Source organism: Mustela putorius, unplaced genomic scaffold, assembly GCF_011764305.1.
Source record: "Mustela putorius furo isolate JIRA1106 unplaced genomic scaffold, ASM1176430v1.1 tig00004033_pilon_pilon_pilon, whole genome shotgun sequence".
In the NCBI taxonomy this organism is placed as follows: domain Eukaryota; kingdom Metazoa; phylum Chordata; class Mammalia; order Carnivora; family Mustelidae; genus Mustela; species Mustela putorius.
The window spans coordinates 3,530,848-3,552,859 of record NW_025422169.1 but is presented as its reverse complement, the minus strand read 5'-3'; the positions used below and the strand labels follow the sequence as shown (position 1 = coordinate 3,552,859).

Below are 22,012 nucleotides of genomic sequence, written 5' to 3'. Positions count from 1 at the left end.
CAACACGTAGGTCTTAGACTTCCAACCTCCTGAATGATAAGAAAATAAATTTCTGTTGTTTGAATCCCTCAGTCTGTCATACTTTGTTACATTTGTCCTAGCAAACTAATACAAGACAGGACATTTGATAGAGAAAAAAAAAAAATTGCATTCAAAGTAAAACAACACTCCAAGTTTGAGAAAAGAGCCAAAAAGAAACAAAAACCAAAAAAAAAAAACCTGTAAGAAATAGAAACTGGCTGAGGCAGCTTTTCATTTCCTTGATGTCCAAATATATCAAACTCATAATTGTGTGGGATGTACATCTTTGAAACAAAATGGCTTGGCAACAATGATCCCCAGCAAGCAGAGGCCACTACTTCCTAGAATTCCTGGGTTTCCTTTTTATTCAGACCCCTCTCTACTCTGGCAAAAAAATGCACAGGAATGTCCTCTCCACCCCCATGACCATTTCTGGTCCCACGAGTTTAGGAGCTTTGCTTTCCAATTTCTCTAAGTTGGTCTGTAGAATTCTATAGTATCATACCTTGCCAAAACTTCCTTTCCCCAACATTTTGTGCAAGATAAAATCCTCGATTTTTAGTTTCATATGTACAGATGGTCTTTCTATGTTCGGTTCAGGTTCCGGACGATGGCACATTTTCTCCATCTCATCCAACGGAGATTCCCAAGAGATTCCCTGAGGCTCTGAAAATAGCAAGCTAGCAGTTAAAAATAAACAAGAAACAATGGAGGATCATTCTAGTTATTTTGAGAACACTCTCTCTTCCACTTCCCACTCGCAGGCTCCATCCACAAAAATGGGGGGGGGGGGGAGGCAGTCCCTGTGACCCTGACATTTGGGGCATGGACTCTTATCTCTTATCTACTCAATCAACTGGGAGAAATTTCATGTTAAGAAACATATTCTAATTAGCAAAAGATCAAATATGCAAAACAAAGGAGCACTTTAAATCATGTCAAATCATGGGCAAATAGAGATTTTAACCAAATTTGAGGAAAAAAGGGTTCTCAGCTACTTGCATGGCTCACAGGCACAGTGGCAACATGTGATGTTGCAAGTGAGGGATGAGGAAATGGAAAGCAGACTGATGCATTATCCCTCACTGTATTCAAGTCAGCCGATTTATTCCTCACCCAATGCCAGAGGAAGTACAGAAAACTTTGTTGGAAACTTTCTCCCAAGCCTTTACAACATTTCTTCTTTTTTATTGAAATATATTTGACGCACCATATTATGTTAATTTAAGGTGTACAACATGTTGACTTGATACATTTATATATATATATTTATATATATTATGTATATAATATAACATATAACTAATTTAACATTTTTAACTAATATAACTAATATAACATTATATATATATATATATATATATATATATATATATATATAATGTTATATTAGTCACCACACAGTACATCATTAGTTTTTGGTATTGTTTGCATGATACATTTTTATATTGTGATACATGATGGCCATTTTGCAACAGCCTCTCTATCACATCACAAAAATTTTCTTTTTTCTGGATGGAATAATGACATTTCTTTTATTTTCAATCTCCAGATTTACCTTTCATCTTCTCCCTAAACCCAAGGGAAATCGATACAGGCATCCCCCAGGTTTTTGAAAGTTCACGTTTGCCACTTTGCTTTCATGAGTGATCTACATTATTTCCTGTTTTTGCTAGCTGAAAAAAAAAATCTGGAGAGGATTTTCTCTTTTCCAGAAAAAAGAAAAGGACAAATAATACCCTGCATTGGTCTTGCAGCAAGTTGGCAAGAGTCAGCACACCTGAACATCGACAGTGGTCCCACCCAGCCCCTTCCCCAGGAACCACACTCAGCAGCCCAGCAGCCCCAGCATCCAGAGTTTTGAACTGTGTGAGCATCTGTGCTTGATGTTACATATGCTGTGCCTCAGTTAGCAATATGTGTTCTAAGCTATTAGAAAAGCCTAAGGTGATTTTTTGGGGTCTAAGAATACTCAAAAATTGTTCTATATAAAGTAATAGTAATTGTTCCTTAGCTTTATGCCATTCTGGCTTACAAAACATTTCATGGGGGTATCATGGGGAAGATGGCAGAGGAGGAGGATCTTGAGCTTACCTCGTCCCATGAGCACAACAAGGTAACAGCTACATCTATGCAACTAACACTGAAAACGACCTGAAGACTGGCAGGGCAGACCCTCCATAGTTGATTAGAGTCAGGAGGCCACATTTAGAAAGACGGAAGGAGCACAGATACAGTTGGGAACCAGACCCATGTGAGACTAACCACAAATGGGAAGGACACCACAAGCACAGAGAAGCCAGAGGATCAGATGCCACAGAAGGCACCCCGGCATGGAGGTGAGAAGACAGATGTCAATAACATTTAGCTTGGAAAACCCATAGGCCTTGAAACTAGGAGCTTTAAAAATCAGCAGCCTTAACTCTGGGGAGAGCAGGAGGGTGACACAAAACTGAGTTCCTATCATACAGAACTTAAAGAACCATAATAATAACTTGGCTCAAGACAGCACAGAAGCAGCAGTTAAAAAAATGCCTGGGGGATACATCAAGATCTATGGATTAATCTTAGAATGTGTGCAGGAGAGTCAGAGATCTTCAGAGGATTTCTCTGGTAACAAAACTATTGGCAGGCACCAAGAGAAATCTCTTTTCCTTCCCAAACCTAGATAGCCAGATGACTGTGAGATCCATCTACCTTGACAATACCACATGCCCTGCCCCAGCAATCACCTGTGGACCTGCCCCATTCAACCTGCCCACTTCAGCAGGCATCCCTCTAAAGCAGCTCTTGCCCCACCAACCCCACAGGAAAACCCAGTAGGGACCAGTACCACTCCTAAGTAACTCCCCATCCTAAGTAACATCCCCATCTGCATAGAGGAGATAACTTCACATACTAGTGCGCTCCTTGTTCCAACATTCAGTCTCACCTAGTTGTGCGGAGAAGAATCAATGCCCCTCAGTGAACCTGCAGCTGTGGCAGAAAGGTTAACCCTAGATAGGCTGATTGTTGGCTCCACCCACCAACAACCCCAGAGTGGCATTAGACAGGCCTCTCAGTCGTTTGGGGAAGAAAGCCTGCCCCGTGCACCTGTAGCAGGCAAAGTAGGTCAGTGCAGCCTGCTCAGCTGAAGGCAATTATGGCTCAGCCTCCCCAGTAGGGTACACACAGTCCAGCCGGGGACACCTCTGGAGCTCCTAATTCTTATGGCCCCGGGGAACTGCACTTCATGACACTATAGGACCTCTTCTCATCAAGGCCATTACTTTCAAGACTAGGAGATGTAGTTGAACGCCTAATATGCAGAAACAAACACAGACAAAATGAGACAGAGAGAGATCTCAAATGAAGGAAAAGGACAAAATCACAGTGAAATAGCTAAAATGAAAAGGAGATAAGCAGTTTTCTTTCTTTTTTTTTTTTTTTCTTTAAAGATTTTATTTATTTATAGAGGCAAGCAGAGAGAGGGAGGGAAGCAGGCTCCCTGCTGAGCAGAGAATCTGATGTGGGGCTCAATCCCAGGACCCCGGGATCATGATCTCAGTTGAAGGCAGAGGCTTTAACCCACCGAGCCACCCAGGCGCCCCAAGCAGTTTTCTTGATAAAGAATTCAAAGTAGTAGCCATAAAGATACAACCAGACTTGAGGAAACAGTGGGATGTCTCAGTGAGATCTTCATCAAGGAGACAGAAAATATAAAATAAGAACCAGTCAGTGCTTTAGAATATAATAACTGAAATGAAAATACACTAGAGGGAATCAAGAGTAGGTCAGAGAAAGCTATCTGAAAGGGATGAGCAATCTGAAAGAGAGAGTAATGGAAAGCAAGCAAGCTGAATAGCAAAAATAAAAAATAAAAAATAATTTAGGGAACTCGGCAATACCATTAAGAATTATAACACTGCATTGTAGGGATTCCAGAAGGAGGAGAAAGAAAAAGGGGGACAGAAAATATATTTGAAGAAATAATAGCTGAAAACTTTCCTATTCTGGGGAGAAAATAAGCTTTTTTTAGCCCAGGAAGCAAAGAGAGCCCCAAACAAGATGAACCCAAGGAGGTCCACAATAAGACCCATAATGATTAAAATGGCAAAAAGTCATGATAAAGAGAGAGATCTTAAAAACAGCAAGAGAAAAGAGAACAGTTACAAACAAGGGAAATCCTATAAGGCTATCAACTGATTTTTCAGCAGAAATTTTGCAGGCCAGAGAGCGTGGCATGATATATTCAAAGTGTTGAAAGAAGAAAGCCTGCAACCAAGAATAGTCTATCCAGTAAGGCTATCATTCAGAATAGAAGGAGAGATAGAGAGCTTCCCAGACAAACTAAAGTTAAAGGAGTTCATTACTGCTAAACCAGCTTTATAAGAAATGTTAAGGGGGAGTTCTTCAGTGAAAAGAAAAGGCCATAATTAGAAGAAAATTATGAAAGGAAAAAATTTCACTAGTAAAAGCAAATATATAGTAAAGGTAGTAGATTTATTATTTATAAAGCCAGTATGGTGGTTAGAACATAAAAGTAGTAAAATCAATTATATCTACAAAAATGAGTCAAGGTATTCACAAAATAAAAAGGTGATATGACATCTTATACATCCTATACATAAAGGGGAGGAGTAAGAATTCAGTGCTTTTAGAATGTGTTTGAATTTAAGTGACCATCAACATAATATGGACTGCTGTACACATAAGATGTTATATATGAACTCAATGGTAAAAGCAAATCAAAAGCCTATAATAGATATACAAAAAGTAAAGAGAAAAGAATCCAAGTGTAATACTAAAGGAAGGCATCAAATCACAAAGAAAGAGTAAAGGAGGCAAGATAAAAGAAAATAGAGAAAACGTATAAAAACAGCTAGAAAACAATTAACAAAATGGCTATAAGTACACCTGTCAATAATTACCTTAAAGGTAAATGTACCAAATGCTCCAAACAAAAGGTCATAGCATGCCTAAATGGTTAAAAAAAAAAAAAAAAAAAGATCCATCTATATGCTGCCTACAAGAGACTCACTTCAGACCTAGAGACACATACAGACTGAAAATGAAGTCTGGGAAAACATATGCCATGCAAACAGAAGGAAAAAAAAAAAAAGGCTGGGGTAGCAATACTTACATCAGACAAAACAAGAGAAAACAGATTCTAAGACAAAGGCCGCATCAAGACAAAGAAGAGCACTACATAATGATAAAGGAATCAATCCAACAAGAGGACATGAAATTATGAATATTTATGCACCCAACATTGCAGTACCAAATTGAATAAAGCAAATATTAACATGTAAAGGGAGAAATTGATAGTAATACAATAATACTAGGGAAATTTAATATACCACTTATAACAATGGATAAAAGGTCAATAAGGAAACAGTGGCTTTGAACAATATATTAGAGCAGATGGATGTAACAAGATATATACAGAACACTTCCACCCAGAACAGTAGAATATCCATTCTTCTCAAATACACATGGGACATTCTCCAGAATATATCACATTAGTTCACTCACACAAAAAAAGTCAATAAATTTAAGGATACTGAAGTCAGATCAAGCCTCCATTCCAACCACAATGGCTTCAGAATACATCACATGTTAGTACACACACACACACACACACACACACACAAGTCAATAAATTTAAGGATACTGAAGTCAGATTAAGCCTCCATTTGAACACAGTGGTATGAAACTGGAAATCAATTAAAAGAAAATAATCTGGAAAAAACATGAACACATAGAGCGGAATTACATACTCCTAAACAACAAATGGGTCAGCAACTCAAAGAGGAACTCAGAAATTCATGGAGACAAATAAAAACAAAAAGACAGTGATCTAAAATTTTGGGGCCATAGCAAAAGCAGTTCTAAGAGGGAACTTTATAGCAATACAATGCCTATCTCAAGAAATAAGAAAAATCCCAAATAAATAACATAACCTTACACCTAATGGAGCTAGAAAAATAAAAACAAAGCCCAAAGATAGTAGAAGGAAGGAAATATAAAGATTAGAGAAGAAATAAATTAAGTAGAGACTTAAAAAATAATTAAAAAATCAATGAAACCAAGAGAGGGTTCTTTGAAAAGATAAACAAAATTGATAAACCTTTAGTCACAATCATCAAGGAAAAAGAAGACTCAAAATCGAATGAAGAACAACAACTTTCACCACAGATAAACAAAAGATTATTTTAAAAAATTATGAAAAATGGAGTGCCATCAAATTGGACAACCTAGAAGAAATGGATAAATTCCTAGAAATTTATTCCAATACTGAATCTTGAGGATATACAAAATCCAAACAGACTGATTACTAGTAATCAAATTGAATCAGTAGTCAAAAATTCCCAAAAAAACTCCAGGACCAGATGGCTTTCCAGGGGAAATTCCACCAAGCATTTAAAGAGGGGTTAATACCTATTCTTCTCAAACTATTAAAAAATATACAAGGAAGAAAACTTCCAAATTCATTCAATGAGCCAAGATTAACCTGATACCAAAACCAGGCGAATATGATACCAAAGAAAGAAAACCATGGGCCAATAGCTCCGATGAACTCAGATGCAAAAATCTTCAAAAAATATCAGCAAACTGAATTCAGCAACACATTAGAAAAAACAGTCACCACAATCAAATAGCTTTTATTCCAAGGATGCAAGAAAAGCTCAGTATTTACAAATCAATCAATGGGACATACCACATTAACAAGAGGAAGGATAAAAACCTCATGGTCATCTCAACAGATGCAGAAAAAGCCAGAAGAAGCATTTGACAAAATAAAAAAGAACATTCATTCATGATAAAAACTCTCAACAAAGTGAGTTTAAAGGGAACACCTCAATGTAATAAAGACCACACATGACATACACACAGCTAACATCATACTCGATGGTGAAGAACTAAAATCTTCTTCTCTGAGATCAGGACAAATAAGGATGTACACTCAAGCCACTTTAATTCCACACAGTACTGGAAGTCCTAGCTGTCGCCATCAGAAAAGAAAAAGGAATAAATAACATCCAAATTGATAAGGAAGAGGTAAAACTGTCACTATTTGCAAATGACATATTATCTTTAGAAAACTGTAAAGACTGCATCAAAACACTATTGTACCTAATGAAAAGAAAGTCAAGAAAAGGCAAAATTAATATACAGAAATCTGTTGCATTTCTATACACTAATAACAGAGTAATAGAAAAAGAAATGAAGAAAACAATCCCATTTATAATTGCATCAAAAAGAATAAAATACTTAGGAATAAATTTAACCAAGGAGGTGAAACCTGTACTCTAAAAACTATAAAACACTGATGGAATAAACTGAAGATGACAGAACAAATGGAAAGATATTCTGTGCTCATGGCTTTGGAAGAATTAACACTGTTAAATTGTCCACACTACCCAAAGCAATCTACAGATGCAGTGTAATCCCTATCAATATAAGAACAGCATTTTTCACAGAACTAGGACAGATAATATTAAAATTTGTATGGAATCACAAAAGATCTTGAATAGCCAAGTCAATCTTGAGGACGAAGAACAAAGCTGGAGGTATCACAATCCCAGATTTCAAGATACATTACAAAACTATAATAATCAAAACAGTTTGGTACTCACACAAAAACAGGCATATAGATCAATGAAACAGAATAGAGGGTCCAGAAATAAAAACATACCTATATGGTCAATTAATTTATGACATAGGAGGCCAGAAAATACCATGGGGGAAAAATAGTTTTTTCTTTCTTTTTAAAAAAATAGTCCTTTCGACAAAGGGTGCTGGGAAAACTGAACAGCTACACACAAAAGAACAAAACTCCTTTCTTATACCATGCACAAAAATAAACTCACAATGGATTGAAACCTAAGTGTCAGACCTAAAACCATAAAACTCCTAAAAGAAGACACAGGCAGTAATCTCTTGGACATCAGTCTTAGCCACATGTTTATGGATCTATCTCCTGGGCAAGGGAAACAAAAGCAAAAAATAAAGTATTGGGACTACACCAAAATAAAAAAGCTTCTGCACAGCAAAGGAAACCATAAACAAAATAAAAAGGCTACCTATGGTAGAATGGAAGAAGATGTTTGCAAAAGATATATCTGATAAGGGGTTAATATCACAAATATATAAAGAACTTCTATAACTCACGACCAAAAAAAAAAAAAAAACCCCAACTATTAAAAATGGTCAGAGGACATGAACAGATACTTTTCCAAAGAAGACACACTGACGACCAAGAGACACATGAAAAGATGCTGAATATCATCAACCAGGGACATTTAAATCAAAACCACAATGGCAAGGATGTAGAGAAAAAGGAACCCGCATACATTGGTGGTGGGAATGCAAACAGGTATAGCCACTATGGAAAACAATATGGAGGTTCTTCAAAAGATTAAAAATAGAACCACCATATGATTTGGAAATTCTGCTACTGGGTATTTAAAGAAAATGAAAACACTAACTCAAAAAGATATATGCATTCCAATGTTTATTGCAGCCTGATTTACAATAGCCCAAGTATGGGAGCAAACTAAGTGCCCATCAATAGATGAATGCATAAAGAAGATATGGTATAAATATAAATAAATAAAATGGAATATTTCTCAGTCATAAAAGGAATGAGCACTTGCCATTATGACAACAATGGATATGGAGGGTATTATGGAATGAAATAAGTCAGACAGAGAAAGACAAATATCATATGATTTCACTTATATGTGGAATCTAAGAAACAAAACAAAACATACTTAAATATAGAGAACTGGTAGTTGCCAAAGGAGAGGTGGGTGGGGAAGCAGGTGAAATACGGGGATTAAGAGGTATAGAATTCCAGTCACAAAATAAGTCACAGAGATGAAAAGTACAGCATAGGGAATATAGTCAGTAACATTGTAACACTGTATGGTGACAGATTAGCACTGAGTAATACACAGAATTGTTGAATCAATATGTTGTACACCCGAAACTAAGCAATGCTGTATATTAATTATACTTCAGTTAAAAAAAAGGTTTCATGGAATTATTATACTTTAGGATAGTTGGGGGGGGGAACCTGTACTTTCTCAAGTATGCTGAAATTATTCAGTTCCCAGGTTCATGTAGCCATATCCTCTCATGAATTACTTTCAGAAAGTAGGCTGGGGAAACTTCCATAGTGATAAATGTTGAGGTCCCACTATTCTTCCCCATTTCTATTCTTAAATTTCCCAGAAAAGTCTCAAAGGTGCAGAATAAGATGGTCTCCTGGGACATTCCCTCCACGGAGATTTATGGTAGATTTATTTTTGCAAAACCTTTTACAGTGACAGGAAGTACCGTTCTAAAATTCTACGGAAAGAGACCTATCCCATTTTTTTCCCTGCCCCCACTTCCCACCCTCTTTCCTCATGGGGCACATTTTGGTTTCACTTCCAAGAAGTAGGAGCCTCTTATCTATCAGACCAGGTAAATGGAGAACTTAAATGCAGAGGACTCAGGTTAGGGTTGACCAAGCTTAATCACTGACAATGATTCCACTGAGGGTCAGGATAGCTACCTTTTTTCCCAGGTGCTGGTACACACGGCAGCCTAGCTTCACCTTTTATGGAGCACGGGAGACCGATTTCAACTGGACCTTCTCTGAAGATGTGTTCAGTATCTCTTAAGCAGCGAGCCTGGAGTCGGAACAAAGAGTCAGACCACTGACCTACCCATCCACTACAGCCGGGACAGCTCAGCCTGTTGCTCATGGGAATGAGATCCATTTAGCATTCCTAAATGCATTAGAAAACCAACATTCTTCTTTCCTTTCGCACTCCTTTAGGATTCCATACCCTGGAGGAGTCTATAGCCAGGGTTGGGGGCGGGGCGGCTAACTGGTTTTTCCTATGCTATCTACATCATTCAGTCACAAATAAGAATGGAAGGTCAATGGATGAAAAAATAGCTTTCATAGGCAACACCAAGTCTTAAAGAGGTTTTCTTCTTGGATAGGTAAATTCAACATGCTAGTGCACATGGGTAAATGGCAAGGCAGAAGTTTCCCTGGACTCCATGTTCTGTGCTCATTTTAGGGATGATTCTAGCAAGGATATAGGTATAAAGCTGGTAATGAATCCCCAATAATCTTAATGAATTTGTTTCTGCTCCTGCTTATCCCACAAAGAATTTAAGATCTTCTAAAGAACTATGCAATTCAAATGTATTAAATAAAAAGGCATATGAGGATGAAAGTCAGGGGGAAGGCAGAGGCTCAGGGACAGACCCCATGTTGTCCCACAGCTCCAAGGGCCAAAGGACTGGACTGGTCCTTGCTGAGTTGAAATCGCAGGAACTCAACCTAAATCCCTTTCCTACCTGTTGAGTGCTCTCAATCATCGCCAGTGCTTCAGCCATTAGCTTCTGGTTTATGCCACAAAGGTTGGCCACCTTTGTCTGGCATCTGTGGTGGACGTTCATGCCACATGCTGAAAAGGAGAAAGACACACTGAGCGAGAGCACCAGAACTCACTGAGTGGACTTTTCACAGGACTGTTGTAGGTACACATATGTGGAGGGACAACTGGTAAATATGTAGAGCCATCCTCCCAGCAGAAGGAGACACTGCATACAAATAAATTAGTTAGGGCAGTATTTTTATGATGCCTTTATGCTTCTACCTCCCTTTGCCAAGACTACCACACAGACCAGATGTTCCTCTATTTGATGCTGGGGAATGACTCCCACTTGAGTCAGAACCAGAGGCTTGCTGATAGGGGAGTATGCATTTACACTGTGCCCCTGCGGAGAGAAAAAACGTGATGCTGGCTCTCTGGGGGGGAAATGTGCAATGCTGGGATGCAAGGTGATTTACTCCCACTCTGGACTGGAGCTCAAACAACCCCTTTCCCACATGGACCCCAAGGAGCTTCTCTCCCTCTAGGTTGAAGCCCAGGGTGCAACCTCAGCCAGCAGAACTGAAATGGAAAGGATGGGGGTGGTCTGAGCTTAGGGGCAAGTGGGGGAGGACAGAAAGTAGCCCGGAGACCTCATCTTCATCCTGTCACAGAGTTGGGCCAGTTCAACCAAATGATTTATACAGACCTATGATCCTGGGGGAATATTCTGATTCATTAGGCCCGAAAACAGCACAAGAAAGGTTCACCCTCCACTCACTGTGATGCCATGAGCTATCTTGGATTGGGATGTGGGTGCACCTGTCCATCTGTATAAAGACAACCACAACTTCATGTTGCTAGTTTAGAATACCAAAATTCCACTTATGAAATATTGCCATTACAATAAAAAATAATAATTTAAGGTTTCCAAACTCTGGCTGATAGAATTCTATTCTCAAGTCCTATTTCATTCTATCAGGATCTCTCAGTAGGGCTTTTTATAAGGCAGTAGGCAGGACAGGCTATAAAATAATGCACTTTTACCCTCACCTGTTTATTAGCCCATTTGTGTGCAAAGAACAGCACAGTGATTGGCACTAAATAAGTACTCAACAAATACTTCTATTTCATCTTCATTATTTATTCCAATGAGATAGGTTTTAAAATATTTAAGTGAAATTTTAACAGGCTTCAGCCTTTGGTTTTAACTAGCTTACTCTTCTCAGAGAGTTCCTAATAAAAATAAACTAGCATTTTCTGTGTAAGTATAGACTAGTACTTGTCCCAGTCCATATGCATTGAGATAACCAAAATCTGTCCTAAGTGAAATCTTCTATGTATATCTAAACTCTGTAATACAGTAACAGTGCTGCTGCCGAGGGCACTCTGCCCTTCTGAATTTCGCACGACCCCTCCCGGACTTGAGGCAGGCTGCACACCGGGCAGCCCTTGCTGCATTTCCTTACTCGTTACCGCACGCCGAGGGGAGGCAGCGGACGAGGAGTGAGTGTGGGGGGGTTGGAGAGTTTCACTTTGTTTTTGAACCATGGTAGCTGGACCTAAGCTTTTCTCAGACACACTCCCGTAAAGGCAGGTCCCCTTCCCACTCTGATAATGTCGTAGGTCTCTGTTACTGACCTATTAGGTGGTAACTTGATCTCTTTGAGGGCAAACAGTCCCTTTGGATGGTGATTTTCATGGGAATGGAGGTGGGGAGAGCGAAAGATAGAGAGAGGATGACGGCCGGCCTTGTTTAGGAAGGTGGCTTAGGAGAGAACAAGACCGAGAGACAGGGCCAAGGCAGAGGAACGGAGCCCAGAGAGGAGACGGGAAGGGGAGGTAACACCAAGGGCATGGGGGGAAGGGACACAGTGACGTCTGCCGGAGTCAGCCTCGGGAGCAGAGGGTGTTGGGGAGGACAGGGAGGGGAGGAAAGGGGGGAGGAGGGGGGGGAGGAGAGGGGCTGCCTGGCCTGTAGGAGGAGACGGGGAGAGAGAAAGAGAAGGGATGGGGAGAAAGAATGTTGGGGGATGGAACAGAGCAGGAGTGTGCGTCGCGAAACAATGGCAAGGAACCCTCATGGACGTTCTGAGCTCAGAGACATCAGTCAGGCTGCTGGCACCACTGGGCAGGTGGGGTGCTCAGGCTCCAGGGCAAAGGAACTTGCCCTGTGAGGGAGACCATCAGAGGACCCGGGGAACCCGCAGAGGGGATCCGACTGCTCAAGCCTGCTCGTTCGATTCTGAAGTTACTCTTGCCTGTGAACGCCTAAAGATAAGGATAGTCCACAGAGGACCAGGGCCCCGTGTGCTCTCGGGGGTGCACAGTAGGGTTCCTAAGGGATGATTAAGGAGAATTTTCACCGCATGTGAAAACCTAACCCTCCCCACCTCTGCCAAGACACCACTGCAGACTTCACCAGACACATGAGCACAGTGGGCATGAGGAAGAGAAGGCTGTTCAAGGCGACCCTCGCCTTCATCACTTAAAAGATAAGAACTGTTGGGCGCCTGGGTGGCTCAGTGGGTTAAGCCGCTGCCTTCGGCTCAGGTCATGATCTCAGGGTCCTGGGATCGAGTCCCGCGTCGGGCTCTCTGCTCAGCAGGGAGCCTGCTTCCCTCCCTCTCTCTCTGCCTGCCTCTCCAACTACTTGTGATCTCTCTCTGTCAAATAAATAAATAAAATCTTAAAAAAAAAAAAAAAAACATAAGAACTGTAAAAGATGAAGCCAGCGGCGTAAACCAAAATGGGACGGCCAAGAAAAAGCAAAGTGGCTTCCATATTTACTAATTCGAAATAGAAAGACCTCGGCGGCAATCGGATGCCCTCCTTCCTGAATGGCTAGCCCTGGCCCACCTGTCCTCCCAGCGCGGAAGGCACAAGTGCCCTACTGGACTTTCCCTCCCTATTGCAGAATCCTGGTGTAACAGATCTCAGTTTCCAAAGGTGATTGCCTTAGAAATTTGAACTTTGAGAGCAAGAATATGCTTTTTGCTTTCTTCAGGGCAGGTCTGAGAAGCTCAGTCAGGCCCTGCTGCAATGCCAGCCTTTAAGGAGAGATCAAAGGAGGGGACATAATGCTCAGTGCTGGGCTGGGCCACTACTGGGCATGCTTTGGGCATCGACCCTCCAGTCTAAGCGGAACGCCTACGTGCAGGACCATCCGCCAGCCAAGCAGATGTCCCGGGCTGGCTTCTCGGTGGGCTACAGAGAGAATCTTAAGGTGTGAGGAAGATTGGTGGGGGCATAGCTTGAGTGGGCAGGGTCAGAAGGGGCAGGCCGGGAACACCAGGGGACAGCAGGGCGGGTCCCAGGGAAAGTGCCATCTTCCTCTCTTCCCAGCACGAGGGTGACAGGCCAGGAGACTTGACATGGAACGTGAGCAGGTTTGCACTTCTCTGGGATCCCGGGATGATGGTGTTGGAGATGGACAGGAAAGAGCAGTGGCCTGCTGTCCTGGGAACTTCAGACTTCTGATCCCAGGGTCATCTGGGCTCGCCGGAGAAGTCAACCCTCTGTGCTCCCTCTTCTCCTCGTGCTCTCCATTAAAGCTGCAAAGCCACCCCGCTGGGGTTCCATACGGGGCCCACACTCATTTCCCGCTGGACTCACCGTCGCACTTGAGTCCCTGCCTGGCCAGGCCCCACAGCAGTGTCCCACAGTGCTCGCAGAAGGTCGGGCTCTTGTAATTGTAGACTTTAAATCTATGCGGCATGTCAATTTTGAACCTCTCCTTGTGGAACTGAAAGAAGAGAGAACATGTGACCTCGTGCATGTCCCTGGTTCTCAGCCTCTGGTGTCTTAGCAGCTGCTCTAGCCTAACAGAGCACTAAAAACGCTGGAATGGTGCGCTTTAAGCCATATGCTTTACTCGTCAAGCCTTACAGACATGGCCAAAGAAGGCGAGCAGCCATTAGCTCCTCCGGGCAAGGGGACTGTGTGGCATAGACACACATCAAGTAACCAGGAATACGCTGAGGTTTGAGGCATTCTCACGGGTAGGCTAATATCCTCAGGAAGGTGGGACTGGGATTATTTTTCTAAATAGGATCTGGGTGAACACTGCACTGCCCTTCCTATTTTAGTATACATATTGCCTTTTCTTTTTCAACTCAGAACTAGGACTCTAACCTTTGGAAGATGTTATATAATGGCTCCTCTAGGGGAAACCCTGTTTCAGGTTTACTACTATAAAAGCCCAAGTATGGAGAATTTCATAGCCATTACGCATGGACTGGAGGGGGTGAGCAGCAGGTGGCAGGTCCTGCCAGGTGCTGTGGATAAATATGTCACATGTATTATCTTTTACACAGGTGATATTGCAAATACCCCCTTGCAGGAGCCTTTATTAGAGTCCTCAGTTGATAAATGAGGAACATAGGCACAGAGAGGGCAAGACACTTGTTTAGGTCCCACAGCTATGAGCTGGGACATCTATAAGCCTGAAGTCAGAATCAGCCTATCCTCTTTCCGTCATGACCCTTTCTTCTCTCAAAGTCAAGGTGATGAGTTAGGAGATGGGAAGAGAGGAGATGAGAGACGGGTGCTGGTAGCTGATATATTACAGGGCTTTTTGTTTTGTTTTGTTTTGTTTTCCAGAGTTGAAATTCTCTCCTTTAGCCAAACATATCATGTGAACAACAGCAATAACAGAACCATAAGGTCTGATTCCTGGTGAGAATACCAATATTCTTGTGTCATATAGAAAGTTTTACTTAAGACTTATAATCTCCTCAGAAGTTTTTAATTAAACAATTTCCTGGGGAATGTGCACAGCCACGGAGCCTTAAGCTTTTTCATTAACAGTGATATATCTAATATTTCCACCGAGGATGTTGGCTAGCATCGGGTCATTAGAACAGCTGTTTAGAATTGTTCAAACGTTACTCTGAACTTATCTTAGCCATTTTCAACCAAGAAAAAATAATTTTCAGGTCTCATTTTGTATAAACATTTCCATACAAATATGAACAATTTATGTCAAGGTCCGGGCTGGAAGACTTCAAATTTCCTCAAATTTTGACCCCGAGCTCAAAATAGTTCCAAATATGTCTGGAAAAGATTATAGATTTGTATTTTCCAATTACCCACATGGGCCAAGTGAGTCTGTGCTAGAGGACAAGACAATACGCTATCTGTGTAAAGCACATTCTGGATTCTGAAGACTTTTTATGAGAAAAATAATGTAAACTATCTCCTCAATTTTTATACGAGGATACCCGAAAATTTTAAATTGCACTTGCGGCTCTCATTCTGTTTCCAGGGAAAGCTATTGATGCTAATAGTCGTTCTTATAATCTGTGATTTTCCCAGGAAAACTGAAGGCATCACGTAGAGAGAGCAGGACGTAGGTTGGGAGGTGCTAATTTCATTTAAAGAAACAAAACACTTGTCAGAGAAAGACAAATATTACATGATCTCACTTATATATGGAATCCAAGAAAACAAAATAAAATCCCACAAAACTCATAGAAAGGGATCAGACTTGTGGTTCGCAGAGGTAGGGGGTAGGAGGAAGGTGAAGTGGAGGAACATGATCAAAAGGAACTTCTGCTTATAAGATAAGTCCTAGGGAGAGAAGGTACGGCATGGTGACCACAGCTAACACTGCTGTGCGATATACAGGGAGGGTGTTCAGAGAGTAGATCTTAAGAGTTCTCATCACAAGAAGAAATCTCGTTTTCTCTTTTTATTGGATCTATGTAAGATGACGGATGTTAGCTGAACCTATTGTGATCATTTCCTAGTATACACAAGTCAAACCATCATCATGTATGCCTTCAATGGATACAGTGATGTATGCCAATGACTGCTAAATAAAACTGGGTGGGGAGAGTCTATCACACTGCTCTGGGAGACTGAGATCTGAAAGTTTGTCCCAGGCCAGCTACTTAGAGCAAACGTGACTGACTGCAAACTACTTTAACCTCTTTGAGCCTTAGCAGAGTCACTTTTAATAGGAGACTGTCCCCTTCTAACTCTAAATTTTAAAAGAAACTCTGCTCTATAGAACCCAACCAATTAGCCTTCTCTGTGCTTACCCCTTGGCTGGAGAAAATCACACACGTGAGCAGGCTGGGCCCTGAAACTCAGGCCGACTTTGCAGGGTCCTCAGCAATCCCACTCTTCTTCTCTAACCACCTTGCTTTTCCATCCCAGGATAATCCTCTCACAGGTCCTTTCTCCTCAAAGCCACTTGCGGCCTTCTCTTCTTCCTCCCCCTGACCTTCAGATGACACTGAGGGTAAGCTGTCTCAGGGAAGCTCTCTCATCTGCCTGCCCCCAAATCTACAATCTGCCCTCATCGGCAATCACCTCCTCCCTTTCTGTTACAATTGCTGAACCAACCATGTGTCTGTCGGAGACCCATCTCCACATGGGCTTTAGACACCATCCCCGCTTGCCAAGGGTGGACTTCTTCCTCCTTGACTGCTTTGGTTGTTGCTTTCTCTCTAGCTTCATCCATCGCTCCTCTCTCTCTAGCAGTTGGGATATTCCCAGCCCTTTGTTTCAACTCCTTTCAGAGACTGTCCTACTTCAATGAGCTTCAGGTTAATATTCCTGATGATATTAGCACATAAATGGTTTCCATGTCCCCAACTCTCAGTGACCATCAGTGTTGGTCAGGGAAGCAAACACCTCTACGATTTTCTGAAATTTCTTCAATCAAGGGCTCTGGAGATCTCCACGGGGTCCTCATTTTTCTCAACTTCTTAACTGCACTGAACGCAACTGAGCCCTTTGCTTTCTGGTTTCTCTAACCTCATGTACTCTAAACATACGAAGAGCCCTATATGAACTCTTAGACTTTATCACAAGCTCCTTCTCTTCTACCTAACACGCAACTTTAGATTCCTTTGGGGGAATTTATATATTTGGTCTCCTGGTTCCTCTGAATTCCAAATGCATATAATATTGTCCACTTGATACCCCCACTTGGATGTCCACGGGCATCTCAGCTGGACTTACTAAGAACTGAAATATCAATTTCTCCTTCAGTCTTACTTTGTTAATGGTTCTGCCACTTCCCCACTGTTCAAGACAGACACTAAGGCATCATCTTTATTTTCCTCTTTTTTATTTCCCACTTCCACTCCATTGACAAATCCAGTCATTTCTAACAAGAAAATCACCCCAAAACCTGATCACTTTGTTCCCTCGCCATTGTTACCATACTGGTACAAGCCAACAACCTTTCTCCTTGAGAGGACTTCTGCAGTCAACTCTGGTTTTTACGTTCATACCTCAACCCCACAATTTCCCCTATATCAGTCACCACGTGGGCTTCCCACTATAGGTCAAATAAAATCCAACCACTTCTCCAGGGTCTTAAAAAATAAAAATCTAATCTAAGTCCGTCCAAGTTCCCCAACTTCGTATTCTATTCACTTTCTTACCCTTGCTGTTCCAGCGGCATGGTCTCATTTTAGTTCCTAGAACATGCTGACTCCTTCCTCCTTGGGGCCTTTTCTGTCTGGAGGCGGCTTCCTCCTGCTGTTCATATAGCTGGCTCCTTTACCCTCAGCTCCCAGCTTAAATGCTCGCCTGGGAGATTCCCTTACCTTAGGTTTATGTAGGTCACTCAATTTTTCTCCATCACCCCACCTTGCGGGTTATTTAATATAAATGTTATTTAATATAAATATTTTAATATTAATATAAAAAGTACATTGCTGTTTATTAATTATGTGTTTCCCTAATTTTACAGGAAGTTCTATAAAGGCAAGACCAGGTCTGTTTTGTGCTCTGTTTTGCATTGTACATAGTAGTATAGTATCTTCCATGTATTACATACACACTAAATATCTGTTGAATGAAGAAAGAAAGTATGCCTGACTCTCCAGCTCTGCTTCCCTTCCCTACAGGGTAAACGTCGACACTGGTAGCCTTGTTTGTTCAGACCCCTGCAATAAAGCACATGTCTGGCTTACTTGGAGGTTTGCATCAACAGCAGCACCATAAATGTTCAAACAAGATCCCATAGCTTCCTAGTATCACAGAGCACTCACTGATCAACAGCCCTGGTCTGTCACTGGATGAAAGAGTTAACATGTATTGTTTTTTGTTTTTTAACTTAAACTGCTTTGGTAAAAGTCTGATAACTAAATGAGAAACTGTGTTTCTCCTCTCATTCGTGTTTTTTTTTTCCAAACAAACATGTAGAGATGAAAATACATGACTGAAAATGCATCACAGGCTCCTAGTAGCAAATTTCCATGTCCTACACTTAAAAATTCATTGTCTCTCTAAGCTCAGTAGAGATAAGCAAAGATATCTATACAATATGTTGTTTCCTCTTACTGAGTATCTGAGAATATTTGCAACTACTAAATTCTTGAGCTTTAGACTCATTCCTGAGAACCGCTCATTATTAGAAAGGAAGACAATTCTAATCATTCAGTGGAAACAGTTGGAGGAAATCCATCAAAATTCTATTTGACCTTTGGATTCCCTAGTTAGACTGGAGTGGTGAGTTGATGGATTCTGAAGCAGCCCAAAGTAAAAAACACCCTACGAAGAGGCAAGGAGGCAGAGACCAGAGACAGGAGTCATTTCAAGTCTCCACAGTCCCATCGCCTTTGCTGTGTGCTTACTGAGGCTTGAACCGATCTCTGTCTGAGGGCTGCTAAGATGCCCAAAAGCCCCGTAAACATCTAAACCCATTAGCTCCAAAGCAAAAGTCTTGCATTTCACACACATTAGTAACAGCACAGTTGGGCTATCAAGGTGGGAGAAGTTTCAACTGTAAAACTGTGCCAGCAGTAAAGATGCTTCCCTCTTCTGCCCTTCCCTCTTTCCCCGAGTGGCCCCCATTTAATCAGAAGCTAAAGTTCTTGAAAACTTTTTCTGCTAGAGCTGGCTTCCTTTCTCTAGAGGAGTCATATTATGAAAATACTGTATAGATTCACACTCTTTAAGCCTCATCCGTCCATGCAGTGCTTATGCCGGCACACTGCCCTGAGGTGGCACATGCTGGGCATGACAGGTTGAGAGGACCGGACACAAGGCACAAGCTGAAGTTCGGAGTGAAATGCCAAGTTACCATACCAGACAAACTCATGGCAGACAGAGCAAAATGTGGGTTGTGGGAAAAAGGTGGCGGTGAACTCATGGCACTTGACATGGTGGACTTTGGCCTGTTTGATGGCTCCTCGGCGGTGATGCAAAGCAAAGAAGCCTTCAGTCTCAAATTCACTCATGTCCTTTGTGTCTGTGGGAACAGGACAAGGGACAAAGTGGGTGGAGGGGATGGGGAGATGGGGAAAAGATGGAGACAGACACGTAATTAGGCAAGCACTGAGACCAGTAAAATCCCAGGTTCCTATTAAGGCTGGTATAGCACTAAGCTTCTTTCTTTAATTCTAGAATACAGAATTATTGTGGGTTGTATTACTATACAGTCAAAACAGTGAGGTTGGATTACTGGCTCAATCCCTCACTCCTCTTTGACTGTGCTAAGCTATCCTCTTTAAGTTTTTAAAACCAGAGGTCAGACCTTTCAAAGTATTTATCAAACTCTCCTATTCACTGTCAATGATGAGTCAGCCAGAAAAAGCAGGAAGTGGTAAATACTTTTTGCCTGTAATTCTAGAGAATAATGTGGTTACTGACAGCAACTTAGAAACAGCTTTTTTTTTTTTTTAAATTACCCAGGATGCTTTATGTCTGGTGGTTTATGGGCAGGGTCCAGTAGATAGAGGGGAGCTGGCCAGACTTGTATGTGAGGGCAAAAGAACTCTGGAAAATTTATGCTCTGGTTCATCATGTCCACAGAGATCAGGTGCACCAGCTATAAATTTATAGACTACAACAGTCAGTGTGGAAAAAGCCAGAAATTAATAGTTGACTGTAATTGTTTGTAAATGTCTAGGTAATCCTGGATGTTACCTAGTCATCTAAATCAAATCATCACATTCACATTTCTTCATTTCATTCTGGGCTCAGAATAGTGGTGAAGGTACTATGATAGTCACTGTTCATAGTGCCCCATGCCAATTTAACATATTTCTAAAAGGCTGGTAAAATTCTGAGAATACTAATGATTCCTGGCTGAAGCACAGACTTGAAGAAAACACACAAAAGCAAGGCAATCATGGTTTGAAAGTGTAATGACAACTCCAACATTCAAGAGGGAAGAAAATGGTAAATAAGAGATAAATATAAATGGGAGAAGATATTTGCAAAAGACACTACAGATAAAGAGCTGGTATCCAAGATCTATAATGAACTTCTGAAACTCAACACCCAAAAAACAGACAATCAAGTCAAAAAATGGGCAGAAGACATGAACAGACACTTCTCCAAAGAAAACATACAAATGGCTAACAGACACAAGAAAAAATATTCATCATCATTAGCCATCAGGGAAATACATATCAAAACCACATTGAGATACCACTTTACACCAGTTAGAATGGCAAAAATTAACAAGGTAAGAAACAACAAATTTTGGAGAGGTTGTGGAGAAAGGGGAACCCTCTTACAGTGTTGGTGGGGAATGCAAGTTGGTACAGCCACTCTGGAAAACAGTGTGGAGGTTCCTCAAAAAGTTAAAAAATAGAGTTATCCTATGACCCAGCAATTGCATTACTGGGTATTTACCCCAAAGATACAGATGTATTGAAAATAAGAGCCATATGCACCCTAATGTTCATAGAAGCAATGTCCATGATAGCCAAACTGTGGAAGGAGCCAAGATGTCTTTCAACAGACAAAAGGATAAAGAAGATGTGGTCCTGGGGTGCCTGGGTTGCTCAGTGGTTTGGGCTGCTGCCTTTGGCCCGGGTCATGATCTCAGGGTCCTGGGATCGAGCCCCGCATCGGGCTCCCTGCTCTGCAGGAAGCCTGCTTCCCTCTCTCTCTCTCTCTCTGCCTGCCTCTCTGCCTACTTGTGATCTCTGTCAAATAAATAAATAAAATCTTTAAAAAAAAAAAAGATGTGGTCCATATATACAATGGAATATTACTCAGTGATTAGAAAGGATGAATATCCAACATTTATGTCAACATGAATGGAACTGGAGGAGATTATGCTAAGTGAAATAAGTCAAACAGAGAAAGACAATTATCATACGGTTTCACTTATTTGTGGAACATAAGGAAGAGCATGGAGGACATTAGGAGAAGGAAGGGAAAAATGAAGGGAGGGAGGAAATTAGATGGGGAGACAAACCATGAGAGACTATGGACTTCAGGAATCAAACAGGGTTTTGTGCTGGGGAGGCGGGGGAATGGGTTAGCTTGGTGATGGGTATTAAGGGGGGCATGTATTGCATAGAGCACTGGGTGTTATATACATACAATGAATCAAGGAACAGTACATCAAAAACTAATGATGTAGTGTATGGACTAACATAACGTAATAAATTTTTTTTTTAAATAAAAATAAATAGAAAAAATAATTATTACTAAAATAAGGATAAGGAATTTAGTGATGTAACTTCTAATACTATAATTTTAAATAGCTGGAAAGTATCTTAGATTATTTACATTTCTTATATTTTTACAAGTATTAAAAATGGAGGCTTAGCAAGAATAAGAGACTTCTATCTCACAAATATAATGATTTAGCAATATTTAAACTAAATTACTTCCATTCGGGATAAGCAGTGGCAGAGGTATGATGA

At 41.1% G+C, this 22,012-nt stretch overlaps 1 protein-coding gene across 1 annotated transcript in view; it reads right to left on the bottom strand.

Annotated features, from left to right (window-relative positions):
- PRKCQ (protein kinase C theta) overlaps nt 1-22,012 on the bottom strand; it is a 125,590-nt gene that overhangs the window by 85,084 nt on the left and 18,494 nt on the right. Inside the window, exons 5-10 of the mRNA XM_045072353.1 lie at nt 19,434-19,596; nt 18,223-18,289; nt 13,998-14,214; nt 10,366-10,475; nt 9,566-9,683; nt 527-687 (exon numbers count right to left, since the gene is read on the bottom strand). Coding sequence (XP_044928288.1) covers nt 527-687; nt 9,566-9,683; nt 10,366-10,475; nt 13,998-14,214; nt 18,223-18,289; nt 19,434-19,596 — 836 coding nt within the window. The remainder of the gene's footprint in view (nt 1-526; nt 688-9,565; nt 9,684-10,365; nt 10,476-13,997; nt 14,215-18,222; nt 18,290-19,433; nt 19,597-22,012) is intronic.